Source organism: Nicotiana tomentosiformis, chromosome 4, assembly GCF_000390325.3.
Source record: "Nicotiana tomentosiformis chromosome 4, ASM39032v3, whole genome shotgun sequence".
In the NCBI taxonomy this organism is placed as follows: Eukaryota; Viridiplantae; Streptophyta; class Magnoliopsida; order Solanales; family Solanaceae; genus Nicotiana; species Nicotiana tomentosiformis.
This window is the reverse complement of record NC_090815.1, coordinates 118,561,935-118,578,035: the sequence shown is the minus strand read 5'-3', so window position 1 is coordinate 118,578,035 and position 16,101 is coordinate 118,561,935. Positions and strand designations below refer to the sequence as shown.

Sequence of the window (16,101 nt, the reverse complement as noted above, 5' to 3'; positions counted from 1 at the left end):
TAATACTCTATCTCAGAGTTATTACTATTAATCAATTTGTTCCTATCTAACAAAACCTAATTGGATTTATCTAACAGGAGAAAGGTTTCTCATTCCTCGTCCAGAAAGATATTTTATGTCGCAATATGTAAATAAGTGAATCCGGTATCACTTTAAATTGTCACATAGTATTCGCATTTCAAGCATAAAAAGAAAGTGCGTGAAAGATTAAAAAAGGAGCCCGGGACCTCCTTTCACTCCAAATAAATGAAATATTAGAAAAATAGAGCCTCTAAAATCATATATTTACAAGATTACTTTATTAGACAAGTAGACAACTAGCAAGTGTGAATTGCTGTTGTTACTAATCCAGTGTTTGGCACATTAGAATACCTCTGTGATTTCACCATTCTGTTGATTGTTTGATCTTTGATCAATCACAGTGCTACTATCTTTAAAGAATCTTAATCCTAGTATTGTATAACACTGAGTAAAAACCAGAGAAGCCCATATGTAAACCACATTTGCATAATTTGCAAGTGTAGAGCTTAAATTTAGCCAGTGTCTTCTGACTAAACGAGCGATTGAGATCAAAAGTACAATTCCACAAATAACACCTGAAATCAGTAATGGGCCTGAGAACAACTCGGGTCCTAATCCAGGATCCTGTTCCTTAGCTGATGAAGAAGAGCAATTTGAAGAAATAAGCATTTGTTCTTCTAATTGATTTATCTCTCCACTCTGTGAAACTTTAAGAACAGCTTCTGAGATATCAACTGCTAAGGGAGAACCCTTTGGAAAGACCTGATGATTTAAAATATGATAAGAAGTCATAAAGAAACTAGTTTAAGAATTTATTAGGTCAAATAAAGGGTCAAATTCACCTATGGCCACAGAACAGTAAAGTCACTAAACTATTTCTGTCACATTAAAAGAATTTAATTTTATCTACTGGAATATACTAATAATAAATCACTAAAAACTTTCTTTAATTTGTCGGATTAAAATAACTGAAAGTTATTTATTATATTAGTAAAGTCGCTAAATTTTACCCCGCTATAAACCATTATAGTTATAGTAGTAAAGTTCAGTGACTTCGGTGTGATAATGAGTGATGTTCATTTACTCTAATGTGACAAATAACTTAGTGACTATACTGTTATAGTGATAAAATTCCGACTTTAATGTGAAATAGTTTTGTGCCTTCACTGTTATAGTGGATAAAGTCTGATGCACAGGCGTGACTAAAAATGGAGATAAGCAGATTGAAAAGCTAAAAAGGTGAAATGTTGAACTTACAAAACCAAATCCACCAAGTTTAAAGACAGGTCCAGACTTGGTGTAACCTTTGCAGTATTTTGAAAGGAAAACTTTGGCATGTGGAGCTACAAAGAAAGCAGCAGAAATTTCTCCCTTTTCAAAAGCTTTAGGATAGTCACTGATTGAACTGATTTTCTTGATATTCTCAGGCTTCAAATGCAAAGAATTCACCAGATAACGAACAATAAATGAATTGCCATTGCAACCAACTGCAGCATTGGTCCTTATAAGATAATCAACATCTAGTATAGAAGGTTCCAGCCTAGGAACTGTCATTATAGAAGAAAGGACTGCTGTAAAGCAAGCTGTGACAACCACAACTACACATAACCATGTTGTTAGCACAAGTCGAGATAGGTTGCTTTTGATCAATTCTCCTGCAATGAGTCCCAAAATTGGAGTTTTAAGCCTTTGAATTTGACTAAAGTATTGATAATAACTACCTCTGAATCATACAAAATACTATAAATAAGTTTACTCTCTGTCATACTTTGGAACTATCGTATTATTGTTGTTAACAAATCATCTTATACTCGTTGGTCCAAGTTTATCCTTCTGCTTTTGACTATGGTGTAAAATTACCTTCAATTATACTTCAGGTTGGTGTTCCCTAAGGGTCAAGAAAGTTGCTAATGTCAAGAATATAAAATGCCCAAAGTACAATAAAAAGTAAAATTAAGAAATTTTATATAGTAGAGGAGTAGATTTTTGATCATTTTACCCGAAATATATAATGTTGTGTATTGAAGAATTAACCTAAATAGTCGTCCACCCAACTGCTTAAACTAAAATCACCGACATATATATAATATATGTATAATATGAGTATAACTATATATAATTAGTGTATAATTTATGTGTACCGGCTAGAAAAAGTAAATAATGAATCTGACCGACTATTTATGTAAAGATCACGTAAACTTACTTTGGGAAAAAGAGAGAACAGTGACTGAAAACCAGAGCATGGATCCAATAAGCTGAGGAAAAGAACCACTGAAGTCAGGGTTGTTATTTACGTATTCATTTAACCAGATGACAACCCCTGTAGACATGCTCATCACTGCCAGCAGAATCCACAACTTCAACTTGAATGCCTTTATAACAATAAAATGTGGTTTTTTGAGTATTGGTCTTTCAGTCACAATCATGACCAGTCCAGAGTCAATATAGGGTTGTGAAAATTCTGCATACTCATAGCGATCAGCCATTATTTCTGTATCACCTACTGCTGCATCCAGATTCTATTTCATGAACTGGTAAGTATTTGCAGATGTTAAAACACAGTATCACTAGCAACAATCAGACTTTACTGTTTAAAAAAGGGCGCACTAAGGGGTCTGGAGAAGGGCCGGACCACAAAGGTCTATTTTACGTAGCCTTATCCTGTATTTCTGCAAGATGCTGTTTTCACGGCTCGAACCCGTAACCTCTTGGTCACATGGCATACTTCACTGTTTGATGATGAAAAAATTTAAGGGTTCTATTATACGTTGGGTCCATTTATATCCCTTGCTATTAGCAAATAGTCTCAGTATCTATTCATGGCCTTGACATATCTCCCTGAAGTATTTATGGATGGTAATCTTAAACCATAATCAAAAGCATATGGTTAAAATTTCGACCTTTTTCCCTTGAAGTATGTTGACACGTGGAAACCACCCAGCTTATGTCGGAGCTCCGTCAAAGTCAAGAATAAATATGAGACAATTTGCAAAAGGACAAAGGTATGATTGACACTAAAGTATAACATTAGGATATTTCATATTGTGGAGGGATAAATCTGGACCTTTTTCAAGATTTAAAAATTTGGACCAAAATTCATTGTGAAATGCTAAGCACTGAGCTAGCATTTGGACATAAATTTAGTTGAAACTTGAAAAAAGAGTTTTTGAAGTTGTATTGAAAAATAATTTTTGGAAGTTAAGTTATGTTTGGACATGTATTTTATTTGAAAAAAACTTGAAGTTTTGCGAGCAGAAGAAAAATTTCACCCAAAAACTGACTAAACCAGTTTTATGAAACTTGTTATTTTTTCAAAAACTGATCATGTTCCATGAACAAACAGTGTGTTTAACTTTTTTTTTGAAAAAATGTACTTGAAATCTATGGCCAAACATGTGCTAAAAGTTGAAGCTGTGGATAAGTTAAAGAGTCATATATATAACATACCTTGTTAGAAACTCCTACCACCATTTCATCATAAGTACCATAAAAGGGAACAAGCACATAGGGCAAATAGTAAGGAAGTTGCCTCACAACTGCTTCAAAAACATGAACTGAAAATCCACCAATTATAGTCTCATTCCTCTCTTGGTTAAAATCCACTGTCACAAACTGATTAAATGCACCCTTTGCAGGTACACCAATCTTGAGTGTTTTTTCTAGGCCTCCTATAGCCCACCCTTTTGGAACAGTTTGCTTACCACCTGGCCACAAAATTGACTCCAAATCCCCTCCTAAACCATTTCCAATTTTCAACTTCACCCCATTGTATTCAACAAGGTCATTAAAAAAACCAAACTCTGGTGACCAAAATGACACTTCTCTATAACTTTTGCCAAACACGTTAATGATCTTAAAGTTTGGCTTTTGGAATATTACACCATTCTTGAAACTAACTTTCCCACTTAAACCTTCAAAATCACTCAACAAAATGGTTTTCACTAGTTCACTTGAACTGCTTTTTACTTTTGTTAAATTTTTCATGGCCTTAGCAATTGCCCAAGTTGCATCATAAGCCTTAAGTGCATAAAAGCTAGGACTTGGGCTTCCTTCTTCTTCTTCAGGATATTCTGATCTGTACATTCTCCTGAATTTGGCATTAAACTGTCTAAAAGACTCACTTTTGTCGTTAACATTTGACTTAAATCCAATTACACCTTGCATATTCAGTAAAACAGAAGGTTCAACGGAGTCAAGAAAACTTGCCATATTGTCTGAAATAATCCATACATAATCTTTCCCCATCATTCCCATTTCTGTTGCCACCTCAAAAAGAACCAAACCAAAGTCTAAAGAAGACTGTATCACCACAAAAACTTTAACATTCTTGGTTTTTAACTTCTCCAGCTCTTTCTGAATGAATAACCTGGAATTTGAAACAGAGAATAAAGGAGGAAAAGCCAAGTGATATTCAACAGAGGAGTCAACAACTTTAAGTGAATCTGAGAGGTGAGTGATAAGTCCAGAATCCATATTGGAGAAGCTGTTACTAATTTCATATAAAGCTATCACTTTTCGCCACTTGAAATGGCCAATTAATGCAGCAATGCATTGCATTTGGGACTTAACATCGTCACTCATTTGGACAAGTGAAGGTGGTTCTTGCCGTAAAACTAGTTGAGGAGAATATGTGGCTGTTGGGCTTAAAGAAATAATGGGGATGCCTTTGTACGATTCATCAAATTCAGAAAATAGAACAGCTTCTTGTTGTGTCAATGGTCCAAGGATGGCATGCACTTGCTTCTTGTTGACAAGATATGTTGCTGCAAAATTTTAAGGTTAGTTCACCAAAGCTGCATTCAGGGGCGGATGTAGTGTCACTACTAAAAATCTGCTAAAAACCGACCAACTATTTCCGACCAACGTTGGTCGGTCAAAAAATGCGACCAAAAACCGTCCAGGTTGGACGCAAACTGGGAAAAAAAACATTTACATTTTTTTTAAATAAAATACCGACCAACGTTGGTCGGTAAATTGGTCAATAGCTGGTCAGACAAGAAAATTTTGGATTACCGACCAACGTTGGTCGGTAATTTGGATCCAATTCTTTAAATTTTAATAATTATTTTATTATTCTTAAATATTTTATAATATTTAATAATTTATATTTAAAATTACCGACCAACGTTGGTCGGTTAAAGATTTTAAATTTTTTTTTAAAAAAAACCGACCAAAGTTGGTCGGTTTTTGGTCAAACGGTCAGCACTTAATGTACCGACCAAAATTACCGACCAACTTTGGTCGGTAATTCTAAAATCAGAGAAGTGAAAAACGGGGGAAACCCCCATTTCTCTAAAATTTTTCCCTCTTCTTCCTTCCCTTCTCTCCTTCTCCCAGCCCCTCCCCCTCACCGTCCAGGCCTCCCCTCGCCGTCCAGCCCTCACCCTCGCCGTCGCCGCGCCGTCGCCGTCGCCTCTGCCATGCCACTGCCGCCCCTCGATCTCCTTCTCCATCTCCTACAAATTCTAGGTTTGAATTACAACCCATTTATTTATTATTTTCAGGTTTTGTTAATTAGTTATGAATTAGTTTCAATTGATTAGTGTTTTAATTATTTAAACATTGTATTTTATTGAGGATTAGGGTTTAGGTCTTGTTTTAATTAGTTTTGTTAATTAGTTTTATTAACTAATTAGTTTTGTTAATTAGTCAATTATTTATGAATTAGTTTAGTTTAGGGTATGGGTTGAATTTCTTTAGTTTAGTTAGTTTATGTTTAAACTCGTAGGATATGAATTGAAATTTTAGTTTTTAGGATTTGTTCTTGTGAATTGAACTTTTAGGATATGATTTGAACTTTTAAGATATGAATTGGACCTTTTGAATATGAATTGAACTTTTAGGATATAAATTGGTGTAATTAAAAAAAATAATTATCTTGAATTAACTAAAAAAGATATAATTAATTTATAATTGTAGAATAAATTAATTTATTCTTGTGAATCGAACTTTTAGGGTATGGGTTGAATTTCTTTAGTTTAGTTAGTTTATGTTTAAACTCGTAGGATATGAATTGAAATTTTAGTTTTTAGGATTTGTTCTTGTGAATTGAACTTTTAGGATATGATTTGAACTTTTAAGATATGAATTGGACCTTTTGGATATGAATTGAACTTTTAGGATATAAATTGGTGTAATTAGGAAAAAATAATTATCTTGAATTAACTAAAAAAGATATAATTAATTTATAATTATAGAATAAATTAATTTATTCTTGTTTTATTTGTATAGATGGAACATCGTACTTGGATGTACAATAGAAATTATCCTAATCGGCGGGGATTGCGGGAGGATTTTGTAGAAGGGGTTGATGACTTTATTAGACATGCAATGTCACTTCCACCATACCAAAGTGAAGGAGTAATTAGGTGCCCTTGTGTCAGGTGCGATTGTATGAAGTTTAAAAAATCGGAGGAAGTTAAGCTTCATCTTTATAGGAAGGGGTTTATAGAGAATTACTTTGTGTGGACTAATCATGGAGAGATCGATGGTAGCCGTGGGATATTTCATAACATGGTTGTTGGTGAAAGTAGTAGGTTGGTGGAGAATACAAATCTTGATTCTAGAATTCAGGATATGGTTGCAGATGCTTTTAGGGGTGAGCCCAATGAAAATGTTGAACAAACTCCTAATGATGACGCAAAACATTTTTATGAACAGTTAGAGGAAGCTAGTCGTCCACTACGTGAAAGAACTCTGAGCTGTCTGTTGCAGTTAGATTACTAAGTATCAAATCTAATTAGAATATTTCTCAAGCAGCCATGGACTGTTTCATTGACCTTATGAGTGAACTAGTTGACCCTAATATCAACTTACCTGGTGATTTCTATAAGGCGAAGAGATTGGTTTCTAAGTTAGGACTTTCATCAATGAGAATTGATTGTTGTGAAGATGGTTGCATGTTATATTATAAAGATGATGCAACTTTAGACAGTTGTAAATTTTGCGAAAAGCCTCGTTTCAAGAGGCTTTCCAGCGGGAATATGGTCGCTGTCAAGGCAATGCATTATTTACCTCTTATACCTAGGTTAAAGAGGTTATATGCGTCGATGAGTTCTGCTCCTCATATGAGATGGCATTTTGAAAATAGAAGACCACCTGGTGTTATGTGTCATCCTTCAGATGGAGAAGCTTGGAAGCACTTTGATAGGACATATCCAGATTTTGCTAGTGAACCAAGGAACATTCGGTTAGGTCTGTGTGCCGATGGCTTCACGCCTTTTTCTATATCTGCGACACCATATTCATGTTGGCCTGTCTTTCTTACACCTTATAATCTACCACCTGAGTTGTGTATGACTAGTCCATATATATTCTTAAATTGTATTATCCCCGGTCCACGTAATCCGAAAAGTTTGATTGATGTATATTTGCAACCTTTGATTGATGAGCTAAAACAATTGTGGTATGATGGTGTTGAAACATATGACATATCAACCAAGCAGAATTTTAATATGCGTGCTAATTTAATGTGGACTATTAATGATTTTCCTGCGTATGGAATGTTGTCTGGGTGGATGACTGCTGGGAAGCTAGCTTGTCCTTACTGCATGGAAAATAGTAAAGCGTTCACTTTGAAACATGGCCGAAAGCAATCATGGTTTGATTGTCACCGTCAATTCTTGCCTGATGATCATGAGTTTAGAAGGATGAAAAATGCATTCAAAAAGAATAAAGTGGAATATGATTCTCCACCTCCGATACTTTCAGGTGAGGAAATTTGGGAGAGGGTCCAGAACTTCAGTAAAGTTACTGAGGCTCCACCTTATAGATTCCCCGGATATGGTGTTAATCATAATTGGATGAAACAGAGTATATTTTGGGAGTTGCCTTATTGGAAGGATAATCTTCTCCGACACAACCTTGATGTCATGCATATTGAGAAGAATTATTTTGATAATTTGTTCAACACAGTGATGGATGTTAAAGGTAAGACAAAAGATAACCCGAAGGCTAGAATGGACTTACAAGAATATTGCAGGCGGCCTGAATTATACTTGCAGACAGCAAACAATGGTAAGGTGTTCAAGCCCAAAGCAAGTTACACATTCACTTTGGAGGAAAGACGACAAATTTGTGATTGGGTTACGAAATTAAAGATGCCTGAGGGTTATGCGTCGAATCTTGGAAAAAAAGTAGATATGGAGGTAGGGAAGTTGAGCCATTTGAAAAGTCATGACTGCCATGTTTTCATGGAGACCTTAGTGCCTATTGCATTTTGTGGTTTGCCTGAAAGAATCTGGAAACCCATCACAGAGATTAGTTTATTTTTCAAAGACTTGTGTTCTACCACATTAAGGGAAGAAAACCTACTTCGGATGGACCAGAACATCCCTGTAATTTCTAGTAAGATGGAAAAAATATTCTCATGTGGTTTCTTTGATGTGATGGAACACCTTCCAATACACCTTGTACACGAGGCACGACTTGGAGGGCCTGTTCAATGCAGATGGATGTATCCCTTTGAGAGGTAATATTATAACTTTGATGTACTATTCTATTTTATTTGAATGTTATTGGCTAACATGAGATTATGTAGGACAATTGGCAAATGCAAACAATTTGTTAAGCAGAGGAATAAGATTGAAGGATCTATATGCGAAGCCTATCTTGCAAAGGAAACTGCACATTTTTGTTCTTATTATTTTGAGAATAACGTGCCATGTTCTAGGAATAGGCCCAATAGGCACACGGTCGAATCAGTGAATGATCCATTATATCCACCAATGTCCATATTCAATCAACCAGGCCGATGTTCTAAGGATGTTAGAAAGAGAAGTTTGAGTGATATGGAGTACAAGTCAGCTACACTTCATGTGTTGCTAAATTGTCCCGAAGTTGTACCATTTCTCAAGTAAGTATTGATTTATTAGTTATCAAAATGTAAAATTTACTGTGACTACATATTGATGCAACTACTAAAAATATTTGATATGTCACAGTCACTTCGTGGGTCAATTTGGCTATGATGCTGTATATACGAGATTTGATACGTGGTTCAAACAGTTTGTAAGTGTGTATATATATATACATATGTAGTGAATGTATAAAAATTGATTCATAAGTTGTGCTAACTTATGACTTTTTTTAACTCTATGTAGGTAAATAATCCAAATAATGGTGTAAATCAATTTTTGAAAGATATATCTTGGGGACCTGGGCTTCAGGTCACAACAATGTCTAAGTACGTAGTGAATGGTTATAAGTTTCATACAGAGGATTGCTCTAAAAATAAAAATAGCAACAACAGCGGGGTGTGGGTTCTAGGTGGTGATGGCAACCAAGTTGGAGATATTGATTATTATGGTGTGGTCAAAGAAATATTACAACTAGAATATACAGGTTGGCCATATAAGAAATTGATACTCTTTAGATGCAAGTGGTTTGACCCAAATCCAACAAGAGGTACAAGAGTACACAACCAATACAACATAATTGAGGTTAATCATACGAGGGAGTATGATCGCTATGATCCTTTCATAATTGCACATAACGTTAGGCAAGTGTATTATGCTCCTTATCCATTACGGCGGAATAAGTCTGATTGGTGGGTTGTAATAAAAACTAAGCCTGTAGGTAGGGTGAAAGTCGAGAATATGTTAGATGTTGCATATCAAAACGATATCTCCAATATTCACCAAATAGTGGACGATCAGTTAGAAAATGATTTGGAACATCCTGAACGCATATTGGAAGAAGTTGATATAAATGAAGTAACAATTATAGAAAATGAGGACGAGGAATCAACTGATGAAGCTCAAACAAGTGAGGACGAAGAATTCTCGGACGAGGAACAATACGTCGATGAGGATTAAAAAGTTGGTTTTTTAAAGCACTCTCGTTTTATAGCTAGTTTCTTATATGTTTCAATCTAAATGTGTATTATATTATGCAGATGGCAGGCAAGGGTCAAGGTAACAATGACCCTACTAGTTCTCGGGGTCGAGAAAAGGGTAGGAAGGGAAAGAGGAGGGTAGAAAATAATACTCCCTCTTGTCCACCCTTTTCAGAGATGCCTATGTCTTATCCTCCACCACACGGCTATACTGAGCTGCCACAGCATCACGAGCCGTACACCTTCATTCAGACACCCAGTCTTCCATCACAGGGCCACAAGACTATACGTCCGACATACAGTCCAGCTGCCTCACAGCCATCTGCATCACATCCACATGGATCACATCCCTACATATCACAGCCACATGGATCGCATCCACCCATGTCACAGCCACTCGGGTCACAGCCACTCGGGTCACAGCCATCGGTATCACATCCACTTGGGTCGCATCCAGCTATGTCGCAGTCACAGGGATCGCAACCATCTTCATCATCGACTCCATCTATTGCAGGCCTTCGCCTGGGAGGCATTAGCTCTGACCCGCCTACACCGTCTTCACATGCCTCTGATACACATGCTTCGGATGGTGATGACGAGGTAGTGCATTATGATCGATATGGCAGGATCATCATAGTCCCTGAGGGTGATGGGTAAGTGTTATTCATTATTTTTGCGTCTATTGATTTGTAACATTTTTACTAAGATATTAATGTGTTTTTATTGTTAAATTGCAGGTTCAGGCCGGGTAATAAAACTACGAGGATAATCACCAATGCCATCAGAAAGCTTTATGATGGCCCTTATGCGACTTGGACTGATTGCCCATTCTCACTGAAGGAGCAAATTTTCAATCAATTTAAGGTATAAATGTTCTTTTAAACAGTTTAATAATTTATATTTATGATGTTTCCATCTAATATTTAACTTTTGAAATACAGAGCAAGTGTGTATGGGAAGACCGCTATAGCGCGGAAGTGGCTACAAATTTTCATCATAAAGCTCGCAAGAGATTGGCGGATGCTTTCTCGGATGCTAGAAAGAAGAACAAGAGGCCTGGCTGGTTACTTGAGAATTTGTGGAATGATTTGCAAAGGCAATGGCTTACCGCAGAGTTCTTAGAGAGGAGCGAAAAAAGAAAGAAAGCTCGCGCATCCGAGAAGGGAGGCTCCTTGCACACTGGAGGTGCGATCAGCCTAGGGACAATAAAAAGAAGATTTGTACGTAATTGCTTAAATTATTTTACTTTTCTAAGTATATCTATTCTGTTTATTAACTAAATTAATTTATTTTCAGGAAAAGAAGTATGGGCGTCCAATGAGTCATGATGAGCTATTCAAGGAGACACATGTTGTGAAGAAGAAGAAAGAGGGGGATCAAGATAGGTGGGTCGAGGACCGGGCCTCGACTGCATATGTAAGCTTTCAATTTTATTTAAGTATTATAATTTACTTTTATAAACAACTTGAAATACTGATTTAATTTAAAATAATATAGGGTCGCTACCAAAGTAACGTGGAGGAATTCATCCGTAGTCATCCAGCTGGTGAATCGGGTGAGCCAACCCAACCTTCAGACGAGGATGCTGAAAGAATATGGTTGGAGTCTGTTGGCGGTCCAAAATGGGGGAAGGTATACGGGCTTCCTACTAAAAAACTTCCATCGCTATAAGTGTAGAATGCGAGGAATAAGGACTTCCTCACATGGCGAGCAACTTAATAGGGAGAGCCTCTCCGCTATGCGGGAGACAGTGACAAAGCTCACATCAGAGCTAGAAGCGGCCAAGGAAAGAGAAAGGCTTAGAAATGCTCAATTCCTTGGCATGCAAGCTCAGATCAGAACTCTCCTATCTAGTGGAGCTTTTTCGTTGCCCCGATCTCGTGAGTCATCTCCAGAGGGTCGACCTCCACGTGATCGTTCCTCCTGCCCTGCTCGTGATCGTTCCTCCCGTCCTCTCCGTGATCGTGCTTCCCATCCTCCACAAGACCGTTCTCTATATCGTCTTGTAGATGAAAGTTCATCAGACGGTGATGATGATATTATACAAAACACCCCTTGATTTTTATATACTTTGAACTAGACAAATAGAACCAGTTTTGAACTAGTTGTAATTAGTTTTAACTTGGTTTTGGATTTTTATGTTCAATTGAACTTTAATTTGTTAGTTTTAAAGTATTTATTGAATGTTTTGGTTGTTGTTGTTGTGTTGTTGTTGTTATTGTTGTTGTTGTTGTTGTGTTGTTGTTGTTGTTGTGTTGTTGTTGTTGTGTTGTTGTTGTTGTTGTTGTTGTTGTTGTTGTTGTTGTGTTTTTGTTGTTTTTGTTATTGTTGTTGTTGTTGTTGTTGTGTTGTTGTTGTTGTTGTTGTTGTTGTGTTGTTGTTGTTGTGTTTTTGTTGTTGTTGTTGTTGTTGTGTTGTTGTTGTTGTTGTTGTGTTGTTGTTGTATTGGTATGCTGGCAGGTGGTTTAGCTGCCAAAACAGGCATTTTATGCCAAAATTAATCCCAGAAAAACCGACCAACGTTGGTCGATTTTTAATAAAAATAAATAAATTATTTCAAAATACCAACCAAAGTTGGTCGGTTAATGAACATTGAATTCCCAGAATTCAAGAATACCGTCCAACTTTGGTCGGTATTTTGCTTGCATTGTTGAGATTACCGATCATAGTTGGTCGGTAATGTTTAATTTTAATTAGTTTTAAAAAATATATATTTTCAATTACCGACCAAAGTTGGTCGGTTTTTTTAAATTTTAATAATTAATAAAAAAAACATAATTTAGTTAAACCGACCAACTTTGGTCGGTAAAATTAAATTAATAAAATATGTTTCCGACCAAAGTTGGTCGGTAAGTAATTAAACTTGTCAGATGGTCGTTTTAATATACCGACCAAAGTTGGTCGGTAATTTCCGACCAACTTTGGTCGGTAAGCCATTCCGACCATCAAAACACCGTCCACACCGTAATGGTCGCGTTTTGGTCGGTAATTTGCCATAACCGACCAACGTTGGTCGGTATTTTTGGTCGGTTTTTAGCGAATTTCTAGTAGTGTGTATCGACCACGGGTTCAATTCAAACCATAACTTCCAACATGGAGTACAAATTTATACGTAAAATTTTATTAAAATTATAAAATACTCCCTCTGTTTCAATTGATGTGAACTCATTTGATTGAGCACGGAGTTTAAGAAAAGACAGAAGACTTTTGAACTTGTGGTGTAAATGGCACACATATATTTTGTGTGGCTATAAACCATTGCATAAAAGTAAATCGTTTCCAAATAAGGAAATATATCATTCTTTTTGGCATGAATTAAAAAGGAAATAAGTTAACATAAATTAAAATAGAGGGAGTAGTCCATATGAACCTATAAATTTAAAAAGATAATGAGTTCAATGTTAAAATCTTGAAAGTTGAACCCATATAATTTAAATACTTAATCCGCCTCTCACTACATTGGAAGTACTATAATGCGCTTCCGTCTGGATTCAAGTCAAAAATTTAAAGTTATTGAATTCAGAATGATCACAATTTATTTTTGTGTGTATATAAATATTTATGCATATTATTAATCTTTTTGGCAAATTTATATGGTATGAGGCAAACACTAAAATTGTGAGTTCAATTCAATACTTTCCATATTCAGCTTTACCTCCACCCAAATGCCAATAATTTGCATGGGAGGATCTATGGGATATAATAATATATCGTAGAAGTAGTTAGAGGATCTAATAACCAATCTAATGATAGTCCAAACAGATTTTTTTTTCTTTGATGTGAAAGGACAGCTAATTAGTATAAAAAAGTACTACTATGACTTTTGAGTATCTATAGTTTCTCGAATGGTTTAGCAAATAGTAAGAGGATATAGAATTGAATCGGTAATCTAAAACTTCTAACTCACCTCCTCTTCTCTTCGTAAACAAACACTATATCGTATTTTTAGCGTTGATTTTTTCGAGTTATTAGGAAAAGAATCACGAATGAATTGTTTTATAAAATAGGTGTATATTGCTCTTTATGTTTTTTGTTCATTAAAATAGTAAACAAAACGGGTAGTTATATTTTGACACACGAAAGAAGAAAATTCAACACTCAATTTGAAACTAATAGAATATTTTTTTCCTTAGAAAACTGAACTTGGTTCTCAATTATATACAAATATTATTTTCCTTTGTATGTGTCTGTGAAACCAAAGGACTCTGTAAGAGCTTGCGAGGATTTGATGGAATTTAATATTTTCTTACTTAACTTTCTTCTCATTCCTTCCGATAGCCCGTTTGACCAAGTTTTTAAAATCGACTTATTTTAAAAAATATTTTTTTCATAAATGTTTTACAAAAAAAATATTTTTAGTAAGAAATAATTTGTATTTGCTACTTAATTTAAAAAATACTTCTGAGCAACAATTATATAGTATTTGACCAAGCTTTTAAAAATCGCTAATAAATATATTTTTCTCAAAAGTGCTTTTGGGAATAAATTATTTTTTTTATTTCTCAAAAACTACTATTGTTTCTACTCAAAAATACTGTTTTTCTTTTAAAACCTTGGCCAAACACCTTAACTTTGGAAAAAATATTTTTACCCAAAAAAAAGCTTGGCCATATCAAAGAAAGTAGGAGAGAAAGAAAACAAAGAAAAAGAGAAAAAAGCTAAAATGAAGATAATTAAAGAGTAATTAGAAATTACCAATGGAAGCAGCAGGACTTGAGCTCCCATGGGAATAATAAGCAAAGTTGAAAACTAACTCTGAACATTTGGAATTTTGGCCATTAAAGTCATGAACTGCCATTTCCATAGCTACCTTTTGCTCTTTACCCAACCTGGATATTGGATCAATGATTGCTCCTATTCTCCATATCATGTTACAATCATCATGTACTGAACCATTTAAACCATTCTTGTTATTAGTCAATGAAACCATTTGATAAATCAATAAGAAATAGAGTAGCAAAGATAAGACATGAGTAGTAGAAGTCCTCATTTTCGTATGGTTAGACTTTTGGTTGGCCGTTGCTGTGTCATATATGAAGGAGCTAAGAGAATTGGACCATGACTTTTTATTTTTCATTTATTATAACACTTCGATTATTTTATTAGTACATGCTACTTTCTATCAATACCTACTTACATTTATATTTTAAAAAAAACCACTTAATATTTTGCTGTTTCTGCTGAGATCTGAGCCCTTGTTTTCCATAATCGTAGACTAAAACCTAAATGAACAAGGACTAAGACAAGGAGATAAAGTTGACTTTCAAGAAGAATCTTCCTTAGGACTTGTTCAAACTGGTTAGAAAACAATAAGGTTGGTATAAGAGGTAGTCATACTACAACCATAATATTGCAAGTTGAACTCAATAAATCCATAGTTAATGATGAGTAAATATAAACATAGAACTAGTCACTATTACATCAATGTAGCTAGTTGTACTCAACAATTCCGATCCATAATTAATTTGTTAATATAATTAACATCAACGCCACACCCATTTCCTTACCCTAAAATACTCGTGAACCATATAAAATTTTTGAGTTGTGCATACTAATTTTTTTATATATCGTTTTAATTCTATCAAATATAATGTCATCAAAGGGACCCTAAAATATTTATGTGCTCTTGAATTATATATCGTTACATGTGTGCTAAAAAAATCGGCGTCTTATTGTTTAGTGTACTTATAGCATTTCCATCTAGAAGATGAAAAGCTCTAGACAAGATTCAAAATAAATCTCAGTACCCAAATTCTGGGAAGGATCTAGGACTATCAAATATGGCCCAAGCCCAAATGGTCTGCCCAACCCGTTTAAGATTGGATTGGTTATTGATCCACTCATTTATTGAAGAGATTTTTACCTTCCTATACACTATTTCAAACCTTATTACCCTCCATATTCAAGTTTCAATTTAATTACATTGGCATATACAATTTACCAATTATATATATTTTAGGAATTTAATGAGTATCAATTAACTCCTAAAATCTCTCTAACGTACATATCTCACTCCCTCCACGTTTCTCTCTCCATACCCCCCCACGATTCTGTACTCTCTCCTTCCATTAACGCTCCCTTCCATATTTCTTCAAAAATCTTTTATAATCTCTTTCAAACTTTCTTAATTCTCTCTCTAAATCCTACTTTTCCTTCCCTTACAATGAAGAAGAAAGGAGTTTTGAAGAACAACCCTAAAAATTTTAATATTGGTGATATTCCTACTTTTGATTTGAGTGTTTTGT

The 16,101-nt window shown here is 35.1% G+C and overlaps 2 protein-coding genes across 2 annotated transcripts; one reads left to right on the top strand and one right to left on the bottom strand.

Annotated features, from left to right (window-relative positions):
* Positions 1 to 254: 254 nt before the first annotated feature.
* Positions 255 to 14,846, bottom strand: LOC104104155 (glutamate receptor 2.9-like). Its single transcript, XM_070200202.1, has 5 exons — positions 14,552 to 14,846; positions 3,469 to 4,784; positions 2,225 to 2,540; positions 1,279 to 1,676; positions 255 to 783 (listed from the first exon to the last, which is right to left on the bottom strand). The coding sequence occupies exons 1-5, from the start codon at positions 14,844 to 14,846 to the stop codon at positions 364 to 366; spliced, it is 2,745 nt and encodes a 914-aa protein (XP_070056303.1). The 3' UTR covers positions 255 to 363.
* LOC138910680 (uncharacterized) lies at positions 9,921 to 12,427 on the top strand. The gene is made up of 2 exons (XM_070201865.1): positions 9,921 to 10,509; positions 10,594 to 12,427. Exons 1-2 carry the CDS (start codon positions 10,034 to 10,036, stop codon positions 10,724 to 10,726), a joined length of 609 nt encoding a protein of 202 aa, XP_070057966.1. The 5' UTR covers positions 9,921 to 10,033; the 3' UTR covers positions 10,727 to 12,427.
* Positions 14,847 to 16,101: the final 1,255 nt, after the last annotated feature.